The 24,834-nt window shown below is 41.4% G+C and overlaps 2 protein-coding genes across 5 annotated transcripts in view; both read right to left on the minus strand.

Moving 5' to 3' along the window:
- LOC124015446 (metal transporter CNNM2-like) overlaps window positions 1-24,166 on the minus strand; it is a 70,661-nt gene extending 46,495 nt beyond the window's left edge. For all 4 annotated transcript variants that reach the window (XR_006835157.1, XM_046330637.1, XM_046330635.1 and 1 more), the window contains exon 1: window positions 22,506-24,166. Coding sequence is in view for 3 of the 4 variants with exons in the window: in XM_046330637.1 (XP_046186593.1) it covers window positions 22,506-23,997 (1,492 nt within the window). In the remaining variant the exon portion in view is untranslated. The remainder of the gene's footprint in view (window positions 1-22,505) is intronic.
- LOC124016427 overlaps window positions 1-24,834 on the minus strand; it is a 549,380-nt gene that overhangs the window by 236,502 nt on the left and 288,044 nt on the right. The window lies entirely within an intron of this gene.

Raw genomic sequence — 24,834 nt, forward strand, 5'->3', positions numbered from 1 at the left:
GCTCATCAGTAAGCGGAGGGCGACTGATAAGCGCTACTAGACGGTCCTCTCCGTCAAGTACATGTACTACCTTACCGGTCCATCTACGCTGGACCGGATCGGCAGCTTCCTGCAGTGCATTAATAGACTCTGGGGCAGAGGGCTGTTTTATGGACGAAGCCTGGGCGCGGGAACATGACATTCCTCTCAGACAGTTAGGGAAGCCCACGCCCATGTTCGCCTTAGATGGTAGTCCTCTCCCCAGTATATTATGTGAAACACTACCTTTAACCCTCACTGTATCTGGTAACCATTGTGAGACCATTTCTTTTTTGATTTTTTGTTCACCTTTTACACCTGTTGTTTTGGGTCATCCCTGGCTAGTGTGTCATAATCCTTCTTTTGATTGGTCTAGTAATTCTATCCTTTCCTGGAACGTTTCTTGTCATGTGAAGTGTTTAATGTCTGCTATTTCTCCTGTTTGTTCTGTCCCCTCTTCTCAGGAGGAACCTGGTGATTTGACAGGAGTGCCGGAGGAATATCATGGTCTGCGCACGGTCTTCAGTCGGTCCAGAACCAACTCCCTTCCTCCTCACCGGTCGTATGATTGTTGTTCTGATCTCTTTAAGAAGCGTTTTGCATCCGCTCCTATCCTTGTTGCACCTGACGTCACTAAACAGTTTATTGTTGAGGTTGACGCGTCAGGGGTGGGCGTGGGAGCCATTCTGTCCCAGCGCTCCGATACTGACGATGGGGTCCACCCTTGTGCGTATTTTTCTCATCGCCTGTCACCGTCGGAACGTAACTATGATGTGGCTAACCGCGAACTGCTCGCCATCCGTTTAGCCCTAGGCAAGTGGCGACAGTGGTTGGAGGGGGCGACCGTTCCTTTTGTCGTTTGGACTGACCAAAGGAACCTTGAGTACATCCGTTATGCCAAACGACTGAATGCGCGTCATGCTCGTTGGGCGTTGTTTTTCGCTCGTTTCGAGTTCGTTATTTCTTATTGCCCGGGTACTAAGAACACCAAGCCTCATGCTTTATCCCGTCTCTTTAGTTCTTCTGTGGCTTCTACCGATCCCGAGGGGATCCTTCCTGTTGGGCGTGTTGTCGGGTTGACTGTCTGGGGAATTGAGAGACAGGTTAAGCAAGCACTCACGCACACTGCGTCGCCGCGCGCTTGTCCTAGTAACCTTCTTTTCGTTCCTGTTTCTACTCGTCTGGCTGTTCTTCAGTGGGCTCACTCTGCCAAGTTAGCTGGCCATCCCGGCGTTCGGGGTACGCTTGCTTCTATTCGCCAGCGGTTTTGGTGGCCTACTCAGGAGCGTGACACGCGCCGTTTCGTGGCTGCGTGTTCAGACTGCGCGCAGAAGTCTGGTAATTTTTTTTTCTGCTTCTGCTCCTGGTCTTGCTGGGTCTCAGTCTGTTCCCTGCCATCGCATCTCTCCTGTTCTTGTTCCTGCCCTTGCTGTGTCTCAGTCTGTCCCTAGTTCTCATTTTTTTTTTTTTTAGAGTAGTACCCTAGTTTCCCTTTTTATCGTTTTTCGTTACGGTCCTGAGGAGAGGAGTTGGGTTCTTTCTCGGGACGTGCTGGACCGTTTGATCTATGATTTCCTCCGTTGCCGCCAGTGTTCCTCCTCGAGAGCGCCAGGAGGCGCTCGGTGAGTGGGGGGGTACTGTCATGTTTTGTCTTATATCATCTTGTCATTTTGCTTTTCCTTCTGTTCGTTTTCCCCCTGCTGGTCTTTTTAGGTTCGTTCCCCTTTTTCTCTCTCCCTTCCTCTCTCTCCTCTCTCTATCGTTCCGTTCCTGCTCCCAGCTGTTCCTATTCCCCTAATCATCATTTAGTCTTCCCACACCTGTTCCTTATCTTTTCCCCTGATTAGAGTCCCTATTTCTTCCCTTGTTTTCCGTTCCTGTCCTGTCGGATCCTTGCCTATTGTTCACCGTGCTGTGTCTATGTATTGCCCTGTCGTGTCGTGTTTCCCTCAGATGCTGCGTGGTGAGCAGGTGTCTGAGTCTGCTACGTTCAAGTGCCTTCCCGAGGCAACCTGCAGTTCTTGATCAAGTCTCCAGTCGGTTCTCGTCATTACGAGTGGAAATTGTTTTATTTGATTGTATTTTTACTTTACTGGATTAAAGACTCTGTTTTCGCCAAGTCGCTTTTGGGTCCTCATTCACCTGCATAACAATAAGGAATAGCTTTATTTTGGCAGACATAAAGACACTCTAAAGACAGGCAACTGTCAGCCTCCAGTTGCATGGCTACATTCCAATAGCCTTACCACTTAGAATGCATACCCAACACAGTACTTCCTTCTGCGCGGTAGGGGGACACTGGAGCACGGCCATTATCAGTAGGGATACTCATCAGTATACATTCAACAACACACTCAAATTGACCCTATATCACAAAACCACCAGATTCTCTTTTCCCATGTCTCCTACCCACTCCACTCCTCAAATAACCGTTCCAACACTGTGTCTGATTTGGTATTGTCAATGGCCATCATCATACTCAAGCCAATGTCAAACGCATGTACAAGACATCCGTTTCCAAATGTAGAAAATCAACCAGAAAATCAATATTTTCCCAGAATATCCCCACAAACAGTGTGTAACTCCACTCTCAACCTAAAGCCCACACTCTCAACCTAAAGCCCACACTCTCAACCTAAAGCCCACACTCTCAACCTGAAGCCCAAAGCCCGCACTCTCAACCTAAAGCCCGCACTCTCAACCTAAAGCCCACACTCTCAACCTAAAGCCCACACTCTCAACCTAAAGCCCACACTCTCAACCTAAAGCCCACACTCTCAACCTAAAGCCCACACTCTCAACCAAAAGCCCACGCTCTCAACCAAAAGCCCACACTCTCAACCAAAAGCCCACACTCTCAACCTAAAGCCCACACTCTCAACCTAAAACCCACATTGTCCACATAAAGCCCACACTCTCAACCTAAAACTCACATTGTCCACATAAAGCCCACACTCTCAACATAAAGCCCACACTCTCAACCTAAAACCCACATTGTCCACATAAAGCCCACACTCTCAACCTAAAGCCCACACTCTCAACCTAAAACCCACATTGTCCACATAAAGCCCACACTCTCAACCTAAAGCCCACACTCTCAACTGAAAGCCCAGTTTAGTGTTGTTGTCCCAACAACATTCGGGCATTTAGAATGATATGGATTCATCTGGGAGCCTAATTCCATAGAAATATTAGAACGGGCAAAGCCCCTTAGACGACAGTCATTGACTTGAATTGGGGTGCCCGCTCTAGTAAATCTATAACTATGGTTAAGACTTCTCACAGTCGTAGTCCCTTGCCGGTCATTAAGGGGTCTTACGGAGCGAGGAGGTACACATCCCCCTATATCCCAAAAACTACCCCTTTCTCCTGGATAGTGCAATTGTTCACCACTCCCCACAGAAGTGTGTGCTAGAAGGAGTTTCCACCATATTTATTATATCAGCCATTTTCCTTCCATGAATCCATGAAGGGAAGGGCAAAAGTACACACTTTAGGAGAAATGAGAGATTATTGGGATGCAGACTTCTCTCTGTTTGTTTGAATGGGGCAGTACAGATGTAGGATCTTAATTTGAGCCAGTTTACTACAGCAGGAAAACGACGCAGCAAAACGAAATGTGAATTATTATGTGGATTATAATTCATGAACATGTGTTTAGGGGTTGGAAGATTTTTTATAAGAGAAAATCAAGTCTGAAATGTCAAAGTGGAAATGACAAACTTCAGAAGTCTTTTTAACCCTGCAACAGGGTGATCAAATTAAGATCCTACATCTGTGGCGGCAGTGGTAGGCGGCGTTACACTCTAAGCAAACACACTGAACTGGCATTGGTGTTCATTCATATAGAGGCCAGACAAGGAGTATTCTCAGCTGGCTGCGTTTGTTGTTTAAAACACCCTGTGATGAGTGTTGAAACTCCAAGGTCTTTCAGTCATGGGGAGCAAGAGAAGCATCAATGGGGAACTTGTGATTAGAGATGAATGACAATGAATGAATGGACAGATAGATAGTCAGGTGGTGCTGTGGTTTACAAAGATGTGAATCAGTGAGCGGCAACGCAAGCATTTCGCTACACCCGCAATAACATCTGCCGAACACGTGTATGTGACCAATACATTTGATTTGATTTATCACAAGATAGTGACAGTCAGGGACATTTGAGATATAAGTATGTATATTTTAAACTGCCCTGTATGGCCAGTGTCAGTTGATATACTCACTGCAATCTAACACTGAGGCTGTGTTCACTCATCTAGAGTGCCCTGGCTTTTTGGAGAATATCTGCATTTTGAGTCTGTGATAGGGTTGGAATAATAACTTTAATTCAGCACCTCCACCTGATCCAGCGAGCTCACAGACAGTGACTCTGACTCCCTATCACCTTTATCACAGTTAACCCCCCCTCTTTTCTCTCCCCGGACTCTTTTCAAGTAGAGAATGCCCTTTGGAGTTTCAGCCCTCCGGCAACGAACTCACACTCCATGAAATGTCTCAGAGTGATATCACGTTGTAGCTCATCACTACTGAGAACATATTGTATCCTGTGAGGTGTAGGGAGGCTCTCTTTGCACTTATCAGTGACAGTCAGGGTCAAACAGAAACTCTCTCTCTCTTTCATTAGTTCTTCCTTTCAACGTCGTTCTCCAACTCACTACAAATGGATTCCTTCGACGATACTTTGGTTTCAGTGACTTGGGGACAACACTAACACCTTACTGGATTGACTGGAGTAAATAGTGGCCAGGCTTCTCTGAGTGAGTTGTAGAAAACACATTGATAAAGCTGGAGTAAATGCTGTAGACACACCTTTTCAACCATTGCAATTTGGGGGGGGGGCATAGTAAAGTACACAGAGTGGGGTTCATTAGTCTGAATGGGCTGATACAGACAGAAGCAATACGACAATCTAACACCTGAAAACATGCACATTCTTGGCTCGACCTGTTTTCAGCTTTATAACTCTGTAATAATAATTAATACCTCAATAAAAACAATTAGCCGTGTCAGAAATCCTTAAAGCCAGAAGGAGCTAAGCACCAATAAAAAAGCTTTCAGACATGGCCGCGCGCGCTAAGCTGTGCTGGGAATGTGGCTGTTGGGGTCAAAATAATAACCTTGAACCAACCAGGAACATCTCGCATGTTCTGTGCTTTTTGTGTGCCTTCTTCTCAGAAAATAGTCCCGTGCCTTCTCCTCACAAACCTGGGAAAATGCCATGTCTAGACGGGAAGAAAAGACGTAGCATACATTCCTTCAACCCTTTATTTAGTCTTTGATACTTTTGGATACTATTAGTCTGTCACAAAGATGGTGTGGAAGGATAGTGCTGCTTCACTGCTAAAATAGTGAGAAAGGCCCTCTCAGCTCTCAGCTGATTTCTAAAGCAGTGTCTTTTGGCCCTCCCTAGCACCCGTTCTCTGTTCAGGGTGTTTTTCCTCCTTTCCTCTAAATGGAGCAGAGAGAGAGAGAGAGAGAGACAGAGAGAGAGAGAGAGAGAGAGAGAGAGAGAGAGAGAGAGAGAGAGAGAGAGAGAGAGAGAGAGAGAGAGAGAGAGAGACAGGAGGGAGGGGGAGAGAGAGAGAGAAAGGGAGAGACAGAGAAGAGAGAGAGACAGAGACAGAGACAGAGACAGAGACAGAGAGAGAGAGAGAGAGAGAGAGAGAGAGAGAGAGAGAGAGAGAGAGAGAGAGAGAGAGAGAGAGAGAGAGAGAGAGAGAGAGAGAGAGAGAGAGAGAGAGAGAGAAAGGGAGAGGGAGAGGGAGAGAGAGAGAGAGAGAGAGAGAGAGAGAGAGAGAGAGAGAGAGAGAGAGAGAGAGAAAGAGAGAGAGAGAAAGGGAGAGACAGAGAGGGAGGGAGAGAGAGAGAAAGGGAGAGACAGAGAGAGGGAGAGAGAGAGAGAGAGACAGAGAGGGAGGGAGAGAGTGTGTGCCTGGTGTTATCAATGAACCAGGGCCTTTGGTTCTTTCCAAAAAGTTGCAGCTTGGAAGGCGTCCACGGCAGGGCATTAGGCCGCGGTTTGTGTCGTTTGTAATTTATAACATTGAGGGGAACGGGCAGGAGGACAATATGGAGGGAGTGGAGGGAGGCGGAGGGGAGAGAGAGAAGGGGTTGCAGAATCCCAAGGCAAGGCAAGTGGCTCTGGTAAAGAGTGTCAGTATGTTTCACACAGGCTGAGGTGAAGTGCAGGTCTGTGGCTACTGCTACTCTCTGGAGAACTGGCTGACTGAATATGACTGTTCTGTGTCTGGCTGACCGAATATGACTGTTATGTGGCTGGCTGACTGAATATGGATGTTCTGTGGCTGGCTGACTGAATATGACTGTTCTTTGGTTGGCTGACTGAATATGACTATTCTGTGGCTGGCTGACCAAATATGGCTGTTCTCTGGCTGGCTGACTGAATATGACTGTTCTGTGGCTGGCTGACTGAATATGGATGTTCTGTGGCTGGCTGACTGAATATGACTGTTCTGTGGCTGGCTGACTGAATATGACTGTTCTGTGGCTGGCTGACTGAATATGACTGTTCTGTGGCTGGCTGACTGAATATGACTGTTCTGTGGCTGGCTGACTGAATATGACTGTTCTGTGGCTGGCTGACTGAATATGACTGTTCTGTGGCTGGCTGACTGAATATGACTGTTCTGTGGCTGACAGACTGAATATGACTGTTCTGTTGCTGGCTGACTGAATATGACTGTTCTGTGGCTGGTTGACCGAATATGACTGTTCTGTGGCGGGTTGACCGAATATGACTGTTCTGTGGCGGGTTGACCGAATATGACTGTTCTGTGGCTGGTTGACCGAATATGACTATTCTGTGGCTGGCCGCTCAACTGGAACGTGAAGGAAGTCAAAAAAGTACTGGCTCTCAAATTCCGAGAAAATTGATAGTCTTTCTAGGATGAGGACAAATGCAATGTTTGGACTTTCATCTACTTTAGTTTGAATAACGGAAGTGTTTGTGTGAAGTATATTCTTATTTGATTGCATTAAAGAAGACAAGGTCAGCAAATCAAGGTGATTCCTGTGAACATCACAAAACCAACTGAGATCAGAATCAAATGTTATTCAATGTATTACAATTCCATAAAGGTGAAAGTACATGATAACAATCACCACCATCATCATCATAACCATTATATTCACCATCATCATAACCATTATATTCATCATCATCATAACCATTATATTCATCATCATCATAACCACTATATACATCATCATCATCATAACCACTATATTCATCATCATCATCATAACCATTATATTCATCATCATCATCATAACCATTATATTCATCATCATCATCATAACCATTATATTCATCATCATCATCATCATAACCACTATATTCATCATCATCATCATCATCATAACCATTATATTCATCATCATCATCATCATCATCATAACCACTATATTCATCATCATCATCATAACCATTATATACATCATCATCATAACCATTATATTCATCATCATCATAACCATTATATTCATCATCATCATAACCATTATATACATCATCATCATAACCATTATATTCATCATCATCATAACCACTATATTCATCATCATCATCATAACCACTATATTCATCATCATCATAACCACTATATTCATCATCATCATAACCATTATATTCATCATCATCATCATCATAACGACTATATTCATCATCATCATCATAACCACTATATTCATCATCATCATCATAACCATTATATTCATCATCATCATCATAACCATTATATTCATCATCATCATAACCACTATATTCATCATCATCATCATAACCATTATATTCATCATCATCATCATAACCATTATATTCATCATCATCATAACCATTATATTCATCATCATCATCATCATAACGACTATATTCATCATCATCATCATAACCACTATATTCATCATCATCATCATAACCATTATATTCATCATCATCATCATAACCATTATATTCATCATCATCATAACCACTATATTCATCATCATCATCATAACCATTATATTCATCATCATCATCATAACCATTATATTCATCATCATCATAACCATTATATTCATCATCATCATAACCACTATATACATCATCATCATCATAACCACTATATTCATCATCATCATCATAACCATTATATTCATCATCATCATCATAACCATTATATTCATCATCATCATCATAACCATTATATTCATCATCATCATCATCATAACCACTATATTCATCATCATCATCATCATCATAACCATTATATTCATCATCATCATCATCATCATCATCATCATAACCACTATATTCATCATCATCATCATAACCATTATATACATCATCATCATAACCATTATATTCATCATCATCATAACCATTATATTCATCATCATCATAACCATTATATACATCATCATCATAACCATTATATTCATCATCATCATAACCACTATATTCATCATCATCATCATAACCACTATATTCATCATCATCATAACCACTATATTCATCATCATCATAACCATTATATTCATCATCATCATCATAACCACTATATTCATCATCATCATAACCATTATATTCATCATCATCATAACCATTACATTCATCATCATCATCATAACCACTATATTCATCATCATCATAACCACTATATTCATCATCATCATAACCATTATATTCATCATCATCATCATAACCACTATATTCATCATCATCATAACCATTATATTCATCATCATCATAACCATTACATTCATCATCATCATCATAACCATTATATTCATCATCATCATAACCATTATATTCATCATAACCATTATATTCATCATCATCATAACCACTATATTCATCATCATCATAACCATTATATTCATCATCATCATAACCACTATATTCATCATCATCATAACCACTATATTCATCATCATCATAACCACTATATTCATCATCATCATAACCACTATATTCATCATCATCATAACCACTATATTCATCATCATCATGACCATTATATTCATCATCATCATAACCACTATATTCATCATCATCATCATAACCATTATATTCATCATAACCATTATATTCATCATCATCATAACCACTATATTCATCATCATCATGACCATTATATTCATCATCATCATAACCATTATATTCATCATCATCATAACCACTATATTCATCATCATCATAACCATTATATTCATCATCATCATAACCATTATATTCATCATCATTATAACCACAATATGCATCATCATCATCATAACCATTATATTCATCATCATCATAACCACTATATTCATCATCATCATCATAACCACTATATTCATCATCATCATAACCATTACATTCATCATCATCATAACCATTATATTCATCATCATCATAACCATTATATTCATCATCATTATAACCACAATATGCATCATCATCATCATAACCATTATATTCATCATCATCATAACCACTATATTCATCATCATCATCATAACCACTATATTCATCATCATCATCATAACCACTATATTCATCATCATAACCATTACATTCATCATCACCATAACCACTATATTCATCATCACCATAACCACTATATTCATCATCATCATCATCATAACCACTATATTCATCATCATCATAACCACTATATTCATCATCATCATCATAACCACTATATTCATCATCATCATAACCACTATCTTCATCATCATCATCATCATAACCACTATATTCATCATCATCATCATAACCATTATATTCATCATCATCATCATAACCACTATATTCATTATCATCATAACCATTATATTCATCATCATCATAACCACTATATTCATCATCATCATAACCACTATATTCATCATCATCATCATAACCACTATATTCATCATCATCATCATAACCATTATATTCATCATCATCATCATAACCACTATATTCATTATCATCATAACCATTACATACATCATCATCATCATAACCATTATATTCATCATCATCATAACCATTATATTCATCATCATCATAACCATTATATTCATCATCATGATAACAACTATATTCATCATCATCATAACCACTATATTCATCATCATCATAACCACTATATTCATCATCATCATAACCATTATATTCATCATCATCATAACCACTATATTCATCATCACGATAACCATTATATTCATCATCATCATAACCATTACATTCATCATCATCATCATAACCACTATATTCATCATCATCATAACCATTATATTCATCATCATCATCATCATAACCATTATATTCATCATCATCATCATAACCACTATATTCATCATCATAACAACTATATTCATCATCATCATAACCCTTATATTCATCATCATCATAACCATTATATTCATCATCATCATAACCATTATATTCATCATCATCATAACCATTATATTCATCATCATCATCATAACCACTATATTCATCATCATCATAACCATTATATTCATCATCATCATAACCATTATATTCATCATCATCATAACCATTATATTCATCATCATCATCATAACCACTATATTCATCATCATCATAACCATTATATTCATCATCATCATAACCACTATATTCATTACCATCATAGACTTTGCCTTCTTTGATAATGATGGCGTAAAATGTAACCTGCCATAATGATAATATCTTCAAGCCATAACCACATGGAAAACAAACACGTCCTCATCTTTACTCCCAAGAGAAACATTAGGAGATGCCCCCCCCCCCCCCCCCCCGAGACATTTCTCTCAGGGCAGGATCAAGCCATTTGATCCGGTATTAGATCCACAACATCAAGAATCCAAAATGTAAATCCTGAAGCAGAAAACTGTACGGGTTCTGAAAACAATTGACTGGGCCGTAATGCAATCCACACAAACAATATACCCGAGGTATGACGTAGGTTGTAAGGACAGAGGTAAGAGGGGCTTGCTATTGGTCTATGAGCAAAAACAAAGCTCCAATAGTAGACCAAACACAGACTGTGTGTGGTACACATTGTGCAGAAACCACGTTTGCATTACAGAAATAGTAAACATCAAATGGGGGCTCGTCCGGGATGTCATTGGATTCAGAAATCAAAGGGTTTGGGATAGACATAAGTCTGTAAAGCCTGTTGAAGCTTTCACCCAGATTATGGTGATTTGTTTTTTATCGAAACATATACAGTGCCTTGGGAAGGTATTCTGACCCCTTGACTTTTCCCACATTGTGTTACATTACAGCCATATTCTAAAATGTATTAAATCGTTTTTTCCCCTCATCAATCTACACACAATAACCCATAATGACAAAGCAAATACAGGTTTTTAGAAATTGTTGCTATTTTATTAAAAATTTTAAACTGAAATATCACATTTACATAAGTATTCAGACCCTTTACTCAGTACTTTGTTGAAGCACCTTCTTGGGTACGACGCTACAAGCTTGGCACAACTGTATTTGGGAATGTCTCCCATTCTTCTCTACAGAGCCTCTCAAGCTCTCTCAGGTTGGATGGGGAGCGTTGCTGCACAGCTATTTTCAGGTCTCTCCAGAGATGTTCAATCGGGTTCAAGTCCGGGCTCTGGCTGGGCCACTCAGGGACATTCAGAGACTTGTCCCGAAGCCACTCCTGCGTTGTCTTGGCTGTGTGCTTAGGGTCATTGAACCTTCACCCCAGTCTGAGGTCCTGAGGGCTCTGCAGCAGGTTTCCATTAAGGATCTTTCTGTACTTTACTCCGTTCATCTTTCTCTCGATCCTGACTAGTCTCCCAGTCCCTGCCGCTGGAAAAACATCCCCACAGCATGATGCTGCCACCACCATGCTTCACCGTAGGGATGGTGCCAGGTTTCATCTAAATGTGACGCTTGGAATTCAAGCCAAAGTGTTCAATATTGGTTTCATCAGACCAGAGAATCTTGTTTCTCATTGTCTGAGAGTCTTTAGGTGCCTTTTGGCAAACTCCAAGCAGGCTGTCACGTGCATTTTACTGAGGAGTGGCTTCCTTCTGTCCACTCTACCATAAAGTCCTGATTGGTGGAGTGCTGGAGGAATGGTTGTCCTTCTGGAATGTTCTCCCATCTCCACAGAAGAGCTTTAGAGCTCTGTCAGAGTGACCATCGGGTTCTTGGTCATCTCTCTGACCAAGGCCCTTCTCTCCTGATTGCTTAGTTTGCCCGGGCGGCCAGCTCTAGAAAGTGTCTTGGTGGTCCCAAACTTCTTCCATTTAAGAATGGTGGAGGCCACTGTATTCTTGGGGAGCTTCAATGCTGCAGATGTTTGTCAGTATCCTTCCCCAGGAGTTCTACGGACGATTCCTTGGACCTCATGGCTTGGTTTTTGCTCTGACATGCACTGTCAACTGTGGGACCTTAATCATGTCCAATCAATTGATTTGACCACAGGTGGACTCCAATCAAGTTGTAGAAACATCTCAAGGGTGATCAATTGAAACAGGATGCACCTGAGCTCAATTTCGAGTCTCATAGCAAAGGGTCTGAATACTTATTTGAATAAGGTATCTGTTTTTTATTTTTAATACACTTGCAAACATTTCTAAAAACCTATTTTCACTTTGTCATTATGGGGTATTGTGTGTAGATTGCTGAGGAAATGTTTTTCTTGAATCCCTTTTAGAATAGAGCTGTAATGTAACAAAATGTAGAAAATGTCAAGGGGTCTGGATACTTTCCGAAGGCGCTGGAGAGAGGGCCTGCCTGTAAGGGATTGATTTGCGTAATATCGTTATTTTCTCTGTACAATGGCCTATCCACCTTCTGTGGGAGGTAGGCTTCCTTGATTAGCCTACATATCACCGGACTCAAAACCGCTAAAGTCACACTTCTGGGAATAACATGCGCTCAGACCATATAATAAGCTACATTACTGGAATCCATGTCATGAGCTTGGTAAGACAAAACCAAGCTTTCTGGATCTACGGATATGAATCACAAGAGCCAAATTCCATGATGCACGTGTGGTGTGCCCAACACACTGTCATCATGACCTCACATTACCACACGACTTTGCCTTTTACAGAGGTATTCGTATTAGAAGGAATTAGAACAGCTAATTCAGTTTCTGTTTCATTGCAATAGCATAATTCTTTCAATATGACATTTAGAGAATGACATTGATAATTCAAGAGACTACAGACATAGACAGTATCATTACACTTTGCTGGTCAAAATAACTAGCTGCATCTGTGAAACGATATTTGTTCTGGCCGAGTTGTACGGAACGCTAGTAGCACTGCCATTATGCCAGCTCACTGAAATCAAAGAGTTAGCCTTACTCCGATCAGACTACAATTCCAGACTTCTCTGAGCTCATTTCAAAAGCCAACTTTAAAGTGTTCCACAGCAAAGCTAAAAAAAACTGTTTCAATACAACTGTTCACTACACAGGAACAATGTCTGATTCATGAATCGGACTCTTACAATCCCATAATAAGAATTCCATTGATGCACTAGCATCAAAAGAAATAGCATGAGCAGAAGCAGAACACTACTATTTTGAGAATCGACCACATCTTGAGGAGCTGCAACAGAGGGTGGGATCAAAAGGCATTCGAAGATAAGACAACCGCGAGTTCAGTTCAGTTGGTTTGTGGCAGGGACGGTATGGCTCTGCCATGTTGCCTGCATCTATCCAGTCCTTCAGGATAAGCAGGTGAGGAGATTCGATATGCCATAACATACCTTTGTCTATGATTTCCTATTGGTGAATCTCCAACGGGAGTACGTCACTGTTCTCAAGACCCGGCGGAGGTGCTGTACGGACGTGCTAAAGCATTATGTTCATTTTCTAACACGGCTTCTAATACAGGCCTGCCAAGTAGGACGAATTTGGAGTATCACGCTTTTTCAACCCATGCCAAGTTTCACAGGTTAACGACCGATTAACGACTGTTTATATGTGTGGATCACAAGAACAGTAGTAACACCTTATTGTGTAAATGACAGCGGAGTCAATCACCACCTTCCGGAGACACCTGAAACCCCACCTCTTTAAGGAATACTTAGGATAGGATAAAGTAATCCTTCTCACCCCCCCTTAAAATATTTAGATGCACTATTGTAAAGTGGCTGTTCCACTGGATGTCATAAGGTGAATGCACCAATTTGTAAGTCGCTCTGGATAAGAGCGTCTGCTAAATGACTTAAATGTAATGTAAATGTAATTAAATACATTAAGTGACACCTGACATATTTCAACGGAACAACAACGGACCAATACTCAAGTGCCTTCTGGGTAAGGATGGCTTTTTTATGAAAGAGCGCAAATTCATCGTGACTACACAAAATAGCGGTAAATGTATGAGTTTGCTTCTGCCCTTAATACTGTAGTACGAGAAGTCATTTAAGGTGTGTTCAAACACATGAAGAAGACAAGTTGTGATACCAGATCAGACAGACTTTGCAGTCAGAAACACACTGAGGCTGGAAGCTGGCTCCGTTCTCCTCAACAGTGGCACTGCTAATCAGTTTTCAAGGTCCAATGCAGACATGCTTTTTTTATCTCAATATCAAATGATTTCTGTCTAACTAAGCACCTTACTGTAAGAGATTTCTATTCAAATGGGCAAAAGTCTTTCAAGAAAGAATTTTGCTAGGACTGTCTGGGAGTGGTCTGAGTGGGGAGGGGAAAACTAGCTGTTATTGGCAGAGAGGTTTGGAACTATCTTTCTTATTGGTCTTTTAACCAATTGATCGCATGGTGATGTCACCAGGCAGGTCAAAACTCCCTCCCCTAGAACAGTAAATGTAAATGTAACAGGATGACATTTGAGGCAGTCTATTGAAACAGCTCTATGACTAAAAGGGCATTATCATCATTTTCAAAATTTCACATTATTATTCCAATCTCAAAGCGTGGAAATATATATAAAACACAGGAAAATCAAGTTTTTGACTGTACCTGGCCTTTAAAAAGTCCAATCCATGTTATAGTAGAATTTGAGGAATGTAGGCCATTTGAAAAGCCTGGCTTTGAACACAACCGGCTCAAACAAACTGATCACAGATCAGTGTAGTTATTCTCAACAGACCTGGGTTCAATAGAGTAGTCACAATAACTGCAAACCGTGCCAATCTAGCACTCCAGGCAGGCTAAAGAAAACACTCAAAGTACTAAAACAACAAAAAGTATTTGATCCGAGGTCTGATTCTCAGAACTACTTCAAACCGATCATCTGGCTACAGTACGTTCTACGCTTTCGTTGAACACGTCAAGCTTGCCAAAACATGCCTAGTTTGAGTTGCATACAACAAAAAACAGAGGTAAAATGAACTCTTGTTTAGTGAGACAAGAGCGACTAAAACCCGAGACAACCAATCCACATTAAGGTGAAGCATGTAATCAATAGACAAAGTAAAAAGTCTTGAAGGAAAAGTCACGCTGTGTTCAAAGGGGTATCCCTCGCCAGGAGCCATTCCTGTCCAACTGCCAACATGACGCCATTTAATCCCACCTCTTATTTCGCCATTATAAATAAGCACAAGAACTGTAACCAGGTGAACAAACGCTCAAGCACAGCTTTATTTGCTGCAGAGAATTGAAAACCACATTTGTGAAATGATATGAATTCGAAAAGCGTCTGCTGAAGCAATATCCCTGAAAGTGTTAAAATACTTCAATATCAACTAGGTTAGTTTCACTTTAAGACAAAAGGAAGGAGAAAGGCGGCTGTGGAGGCTGCTGAATGTGAATTAATTGGCCTATATTGCAGGAAAGGGGAGAACTAGTTCAACACCTGCCAGGGCTCATGTAGCCTCTAGTACACTGTTAAAATGAAGTGCTTTGTAATACCAAAACTACTGGCAACTGTGCTGCCACCAACTCAAAAGGGAGACGAAACACTGAACTTTTCTGAGGTATTGAAACACATCAACCTGAGATGTTTTGAAACGTGACACAGTGTGTTGTAACACCAATTGGTTCAAAACACTATTTTGATGTTTCAAGTTCTGTTTAGTGCAGAATTTTGGCAGGCATGGGGACTACATTACATCAAACATTGCAGGATACTGTATTTGCCTCTACTGTAAAAAGTTGGGAATGTGGGAATATGTCGTCTCATCGTTGAACGTAATTTGGCCTGATAATTTTGATATCCGTTCATTATTATCCATTACACCTCATGGCATAACAAGTTGCTTAATACTAATATAGAAGTATACATTTCTTTCTTCAAACATGCATACAACATTGTGTAAAATAATCATAAAATCTAAAATGTTGAATTACCCACAATCCTCTAAAAACTGAGCCACGTGGGAAGATAGGAAATGCAAGAACATACTTCTGATTAGTTAAATTAATACATTTTCTCTATCTTTGATTATCCTCATTGGAAATATCTTACATTTTGAGAAACATTAAGTTGGATTGAGTTGTTTCAATGATTTGTTAATTTAATTGACCCATAAAATGTAAGAATAACATTTTATGGGTCAATTAAACTAACAAATAATTGAAACAACTCAATATTAGGAAGGTGTTCCTAATGTTAGGTATACTCAGTTTAGTCTGCAAAAATATATATATTTTGTGTGTTTTGATGCTGCTTTTTACATACACTGAAAACCCCAAAAAGTGTTTTCACAACACTATCTTAAAAACACCTAAATTTAAATATAAGAACCACGTTGGGTGTTTCAGAGTGCTTTTATTCTGTTTTAACACACTATCTGTGTATTCATTACACAATCATCGTGTTTCAAAGTGCTTTTATTCTGTTTTAAAACACAATCTGGGTATTCATTACACAATCATCGTGTTTCAAAGTGCTTTTATTCTGTTTTAAAACACTATCTGTGTATTCATTACACAATCATCGTGTTTCAAAGTGCTTTTATTCTGTTTTAAAACACTATCTGTGTATTCATTACACAATCATCGTGTTTCAAAGTGCTTTTATTCTGTTTTAAAACACTATCTGTGTATTCATTACACAATCATCGTGTTTCAAAGTGCTTTTATTCTGTTTTAACACACTATCTGTGTATTCATTACACAATCATCGTGTTTCAAAGTGCTTTTATTCTGTTTTAAAACACTATCTGTGTATTCATTACACAATCATCGTGTTTCAGAGTACTTTTATTCTGTTTTAAAACACTATCTGTGTATTCATTACACAATCATCGTGTTTCGAGTCGTTCTGTTTTTTACAGTGTAGTCTACACTGGAGGCCTCTTTCTCAACCCCAATTAAGAACATACAGCACATAGTATTCTAGTTATATGTGAGACAGAAACAGGCACGAGTGGAATGGAGCCGAACTGGAAAACGAGGAATGACACTTTTGAGGAACGATGGCAATGCGCTGCTTAGTTTGAATGACAGCAGTCCTTCCCACCTGCAAGTTACACTGTCCAAGGTCATGGAATTCAGGGAGGGATAAGACCAAAATCAACCCTCTGTGTGTGTGTGTGTGTGTGTGTGTGTGTGTGTGTGTGTGTGTGTGTGTGTGTGTGTGTGTGTGTGTGTGTGTGTGTGTGTGTGTGTGTGTGTGTGTGTGTGTGTGTGTGTGTGTGTGTGTGTGTGTGTGTGTGTGTGTGTGTGTGTGTGTGTGTGTGTGTGCGCGTGTGTGTGATTCAAAACACAAGCAGAAGGCGAACCTCGATCTGCCTTTTTAAATATGTCACGTGTCTGGGAAATATGACAACATAAGACTAGTAAAACCTAAAGGGGGGGCAACAAAGGGGGTGCAACAAAGGGGGTGCAACAAAGGGAGTGATATTCATTCGTTCAAAAAACAAGACTGGACGTGAGTGTGATTGGCCCCATTCTGTGTGTGCTACTTGGGTTCATCCCAAAGGGAACACGTTGACCCACTCATTAACACACTACTCCTGCTGCTTAACCACCTAATCTCCTGTATGGCTAGTAGTCTCTAATTGTCGCTAATTGTCACTGTCACTAAGTGTCACTACTGGTCGCTAATTGTCACGAATTGTTGCAATCCGACAGAAACTAAGAAAAGGGTTCAGAAGTTTCCAAGGGGTTGTCTGTCTCGATTTAAAGGTCTAGGATGACGATAGTGGCTTAGGTCAAGCCACCAACCTGAACCTTAGCATGGGGGCATAGTATTAAGAACTGCCACCACAGTTTCTTTCAGGTGGAAGCTGGTTTACTTCACAGTTGCAGTGCAGAAAGTGAAAGCCTCCTCTTCAACCACAAACAGAGCCAGCAAGAAACGGCTAATTCAGAATCCTCAAAAACCTGAGTTCAAAAGTCAAACTAATTACGCTTTTTGTGCGCTTTCCACTGGGTATACCAAACATTAGGAACACCTTCCTAAGATTGTGTTGCTCCACACCCCCGCCCTCAGAACAACTCGTTGAGGCATGGACTCTACAAGGTGTCAAAAGCGTTCCACAGGGATGCTGACCCATGTTGACTCCAATACCTCCCACAGTTCAGTCAAATTGGCTGGATGTCCTCTGAATGGTGGATCATTCTTGATACACAAGGGAAACGGTTGAGCATGGAAAAACCCAGCAACAGTGGAGTTCTTGACACAAACCGGTGCACCTGGCACCTACTACCATACCCCATTCAAAGGCATTTAAACCTTTTGTCTTGCCCATTCACCCTCCGAATGGCACACATACACAATCCATGTCTCAATTGTCTCAAGGATTAAAAATAATTTTTAAACCTGTTTCCTCCCTTTCACATACACTGACTGAAGTGGATTTAACAAGTGACATCAATAAGGGATCCTAGCTTTCACCTGGATTCACCTGGTCAGTCTATGTCATGGAAAGAGCAGGTGTTCTAAATGTTTTTTCCACTCAGTGCATCTCTAACGTATGTAACTGTTGGAGCAGATGTGACGGGAGGCTTTTTTCTTTCGTTCTTCAACCCAACTTCAGACGGCTGTGCAGCAACCAGCTCCACAAGAGGCAGTCAAATTAATTAACAATGACTTACAATACAAAGCACTTTGAACCGAGTGTGGTGCCGTGACTAGAGGCAGATTGAGGAGAAACTTTGACCTCCCTTCCTCAGGATTTACAACCGCTCCAGAGGTTGGACGGAAGGAAGGCGAGTTCCCTCTGGAGCAGAGCCAAGAACAGGAACCCAAAGACCACACTGGCACCTGGCCTCGTGGCCTTGCTGGGAGGCTGGAACCTGGAGGACTAGGGTTTAGTCTGACGTACCTTCCCTGTATGTACAATCTACAAAAAGGTTATAGCTAGAGCTTTAAAACGGCAATATATAACCAAATATACAAACAAGTTCACACAGAAATTGGAGTTATAGATCTGTCATTCTCATTGAAAGCAAGTCTAAGAAGTGACAGATCTGTTCTATGGGGCGCAATTTCTATGCTTCCAGTTCTTAAAGACGCACAATGCAGAAATTGCTCCGCCATTTCCTGGTTGCTAAAATTCTAATAGTTCGCCTAATTTCAGTTTATGACAAAACAAGCAAGAATCTAAACCATCTTTGCTTTTCCATAAGCAAAAATATAGCATTTTCAGCTGTGTGAAGCTGGAGTTTAAAACTGAAGCTGTGGTGGTAGATAATGGGGGTTTTATGGGTCATGTTCTGGGATCACTGATAATGTCTAAAGGACTGGCCATAGGTCAGCAATATCCTACAATACATAAGATTATCAATGCAGCTGCTGTTCTGTTCTGACCACCTTCTAGTCTGCTAATCATATCCTTGTATTAATGAACCCATTATGCAAATGAAAATGCATACCGTTGTCCGCTATATTAATAGAAACCTAATTTGAAGTAATCACACCATGGTTTCTGTAAAGATTTTCAACACTGACAGAAACCTTCAAATGAATGTGACCAAATTAATGAATATGCATAATATGTAACACATTATACATTAGCCTTCAAACAAGGCTACTTTGACAAGCACGGTTATTTTTTCCATTCATTTCCTTCTCATTAACCGGACTTTACAATAAACCAAAACAAACACTCTCGCGATTGAATAATTAATATAAAATGCCTAATTGATATTATTTCAGGGAAAGTTCAGGGAGTTCAGGGAAATCATAGTCATATTGACTAGATGAACATGGTCACAACCAGTCTTAAAGTTAAGTATGTATGATAGCCCACAAAGTGTAAGTAGTCTTTTTCAAGCCTCGTAATGATGTAACAACCGTAATGATGTAACAACCGCAATGATGTAAAAACCGTAATGATGTAACAACCGTAATGATGTAACAACCGTAACGATGTAACAACCGTAATGATGTAACAACCGTAATGATGTAACAACCGTAATGATGTAACAACCGTAATGATATAACAACTGTAATGATGTAACAACCATAATGATATAACAAACATAATGATGTAACAACCGTAATAATGTAACAACCATAATGGTGTAAAAAATGTAATGATATAACAACCGTAATGATGTAAAAACCATAATGATGTAAAAAATGTAATGATATAACAACTGTAATGATGTAACAAACGTAATGATGTAACAACCGTAATGATGTAACAACCGTAATGATGTAACAACCGTAATGATGTAACAACTGTAATGATGTAACAAATGGAATGATATCACAACCATAATGATGTAACAACTGTAATGATGTAACAAATGGAATGATATCACAACCATAATGATGTAACAACCATAATGATGTAACAACCATAATGATGTAACAACCGTAATGATGTAACAACCGTAATGATAACAACCGTAATGATGTAACAACCGTAATGATATAACAACCGTAATGTTGTAACAACCGTAATGTTGTAACAACCATAATGATGTAACAACCGTAATGTTGTAACAACCATAATGACGTAACAACCGTAATGACGTAACAACCGTAATGACGTAACAACCGTAATGACATAACAACCGTGTGCACAGCAGCTGCCTGATCAAAATGTATATTGTTCCTGCTATCAACAGACAGGTGTGATTGTCAGTGTCAGACTGTGACGAAACCAAAACGCACCTTAAAATGAAAACTTTACAAAGTGAGTAACTATGTCATAAAGTGTAACTCTGTGGGTGTTAAGAGAGAGGAGTTATTCATTATTCACACGACTGCATTCCAGTGGACAGGACGAAGGGAGTTAAACACCACCATAATTCAGAGGCAATGCACACAACTTAGAGTAGGGAGAGGAGGGGATTTAAGCAGGTTCTCAAAACAAGATGCCCCCACCTGATAACCTTAGCACTGACGAGGTTGTACCATTCCCATGCATGAATTTCCTAATGCAAGTCACAAACCACAGAGTGGGAGAGAGGGTGGGAGAGAGGGAGAGAGAGAGGAGGGGAGAGAGGGAGGGAGAGAGAGAGAGAGAGAGGGAGAGAGAGGGAGGGAGAGAGAGAGAGAGAGAGAGAGAGGGAGAGAGAGAGAGAGAGAGAGAGAGAGGGAGAGAGAGAGAGAGAGAGAGAGAGAGAGGGAGAGGGAGGGAGGGAGGGAGGGAGGGAGGGAGGGAGGGAGGGAGGGAGGGAGGGAGGGAGGGAGGGAGGGAGGGAGGGAGAGAGAGAGCTAGAGAGAGCTAGAGAGAGCTAGAGAGAAGGAGAGAGAAAGAGAGAGTGGGAGGGGAACCGTGTGAACATTAACAAGGAATGGAAGTGATGGTGAAAGATAACATGAACATTCCCCCTCCCCACCTTTTCTTTGTAGGAAATGACCCAAGAGGTGACAACAAATATGCCCTTACATCTCTGACAAGGAATGTCAGCCAGCTACTTTAGGATGCCATTCCTCCCCACCTCACCTCGCCTCTTTTCTTTTTATTGTATCTGGGATCTTTTGTGACACCCTTCCTGATGGAGCAACGCCACAATCCATCTTCCTGAAAGTCGGGTTTCGTGGTTTGCCTTAACATCTTTGTTTATACACTTGAAACACTTGGGAGACACCTGAAGGAAAGCAGGCCATCCGTGCTATGAGGTCATTCACGTGTCTCAGTCAAGTTTTAAATGACAGTAACCTGTTACTAGACAGTAAGACACACATTACGTGACCATCTTCCAGAGGGAAAGGGTCTTCGAGCTCTCTATGATGTCATAGTATTATCATAGTAGGACATCTGATCTGGATATTATTATGTCAAGTGTGTGATATTATACGTACAGTCAAGGAACTGGGACAGTGTTGTTCCCAGAGGCAAATACCCCCTGATTGAAGGTTGTGATGTTTTCCCGAACTATAAAATGCCATAAATATGTTGAGATGAATAGAAATCTACAGTGGAGATGTAATACGGTGAATTGACTGCTTACTAATGAGTAGGTTATTATATCATCTAGGTTATTATATCATCGGTCTGTGTTCCGATGAAACGTCATTCTCACATTTGCAATGAATCCCTAGACCATAGACATGCCAAGTGAAAGCCATGATGGAACAGTTATCCCACATTTGGCTTGAAATGGCATGATCATTTGATTGACAGGGTACAGTCGGGCCAATAGAAATGAAACCCCTCTCACCTTTCTTGAACTCCTCCAGCATGGCATCCAGCCTGGTGTCATTGAACACAAAATGCAGCTGATGGCTGTAAAACTTAGTGATGGTTTTCAGCGGTGTAGAGTCATCTGGGTCGACAAACGCCAGGTCCTTCACGAACAATAGATCCACAATGTTGGACCTGTCACCCTCGAACACGGGGATGCGCGTGTAGCCGCTCTCCATAATTTCAGACATGGTGTTGAAGTCGAGGATAGCATCACCTGGAATCATAAAACAATCTCTTAGCGGGGTCATCACGTCCTCCACAGTCTTAGTCCGCAGTTCCAAGGCGCCCTGAATGATGTTCAACTCCTCTTTGACCAGATCGTTGTACGGATCCGTGACTCTGAGCATCTCCAAAAGCTTCTCGCGGTTGTACACAGTGCCTATCTCTTGGCCCAAAAGGTAATCTAGAAGTTTGCTCACTGGGTATGACGCAGGGAAGGTGAGCAGCATGAAAAACTTGGTGAGGAATATGGTGTTGGCTCCAACGGCAAGGCCATGTCTTGAGCATATGGCTTGAGGGACAATCTCTCCAAAGATGACAATTCCAATAGTTGACATCACCACAGCTATCAGCCCAGAACCTGCAATATCATCAAATAAGATAGTTAGAGTTGTATTGACGAGCACGTTGCCTAGGAGAAGTGAGCAAAGCAGGTAATTCCCTTGGCTCCTAACTGGCTCTATCTTTTTGGCATAATTCTTCTCCATCTCTGTGCCACAATTCTGAACTATTTGGAGCTCCATTGGATCCAGTGCCATCAGTCCCAAGTTCAACCCGCTGAACATGCCTGACAGACACAGCAACATGGAAATAAAGATGACTTGAAGCCAGAAGGGGAGCAGAAACCTCTTCTCCTCCACAACTATCACTTTCGTGTCATCTCCGTCGTGGTAAATCCAGGTGTTTTCGGTCCATGGGTCGTGCAGGCCGGCGGCGTGATGGGCAGGTGTCGAGGTGGCGATGCACAGGTAATACGATTTACTCCTCTCGGTTTTTCGAAGGGGTTTGACCTCGATTTCAACTACTCCCGACGTCCTGCGACTTAGAATGATGTTGGGCAAGATGATTATATCCGAGGTCCTGATACCGCAGGGATGCGCGGACGTATCCTCTTTGCTCCCGTTGTCCCCCGACAAGCTGTCGATGTCCCCGACTGGTCGGATCTGCTCGTGTTCCGTAAATGCAATTTTGGACCAGGTCTCGTTGTTTATGTTTTGCCCGTAGACCCTCAATTTGACACGAGACCGTTCACTCACCCGTAGGTAGCCCCTATCCATAAAGGAAATGTCGTCCGTGTCCTCCAACCGGAGCCCGATGATAACCGTGTCCGACTCTACCCCGCCTTCTTTGCCACTTGTCGAGGTGACCAAACAACCGCTGACAGTTAAGAAAATCATCGTCAGAGCTCGAACCCGGCTAAGTGACGCCATTTTTGCAGAGGGTACTGGGGCCGACGGCTCAGCCATGTTGATAATGGGCAACCTCCTGAATGAAAAGGGCTTTTAAAAATCAGAGCCAATCGGAGTCCGCCTTCATCTCCACCGGGGGTCGCCGTGATTTGTGCAGCATCGGGGACCCAAGCGCTTGGTTCCACTACGAGTCCGAAACTGATTACTCCTAGAGCGAACTCGTGCCTCCCCTGATGTCCCGGAGACAGACGACCGTGGCACCCAATCCAGTGCGGGAGTTGGACGGGGGCGGAGTTTTCGCCGCAGCTCCAACGAATGACATTCCAAAACAAGCGCACCTCGCCCAAGACACTTTCCTCGTGACTTTTTCAGATGGATTTCAGAGGCAACCAATAAATAATGAATTGGTGGATATATCCATAATATTTGATTAATCTGGGGGGAGTGAATGGTGCATCGTTATGCAATGTTCTCTCCATTGCAGAGGTGAGCGAGAGGTAGAGGGAGAGAGTTGTTTCAGCGGGCTGAATGGAGTGCATGCGTTTAGGCTATGTGACATTCTTTATGCATTTTAGATTAGTTCCTTAAGATGACCAAACAAGCAGTCACAATGCATTTTTATAGCTTAGGGTATGGTATGTCTTGTATGCTATTTAAAGATGATCTGCAAAGCCTAATTGTAGGGAGGGTTGGTTGACCAACCAAACCAATACAAATGCATGATAGGCATTGGAAATTATATAGATAGACAAAACGTGCAGTAATTGCCATGTGTAATATTAGCCTAATAAACAGATAATTACGCAAAATGCCCAGACGCATGTATACGACATTTTATTTGGAATACTGTAGCCTACAATGTTCTGGTGTGAAAATAATTGTTTATATTGTACA

Source organism: Oncorhynchus gorbuscha, linkage group LG26 (assembly GCF_021184085.1).
Source record: "Oncorhynchus gorbuscha isolate QuinsamMale2020 ecotype Even-year linkage group LG26, OgorEven_v1.0, whole genome shotgun sequence".
NCBI classification, from domain to species: domain Eukaryota; kingdom Metazoa; phylum Chordata; class Actinopteri; order Salmoniformes; family Salmonidae; genus Oncorhynchus; species Oncorhynchus gorbuscha.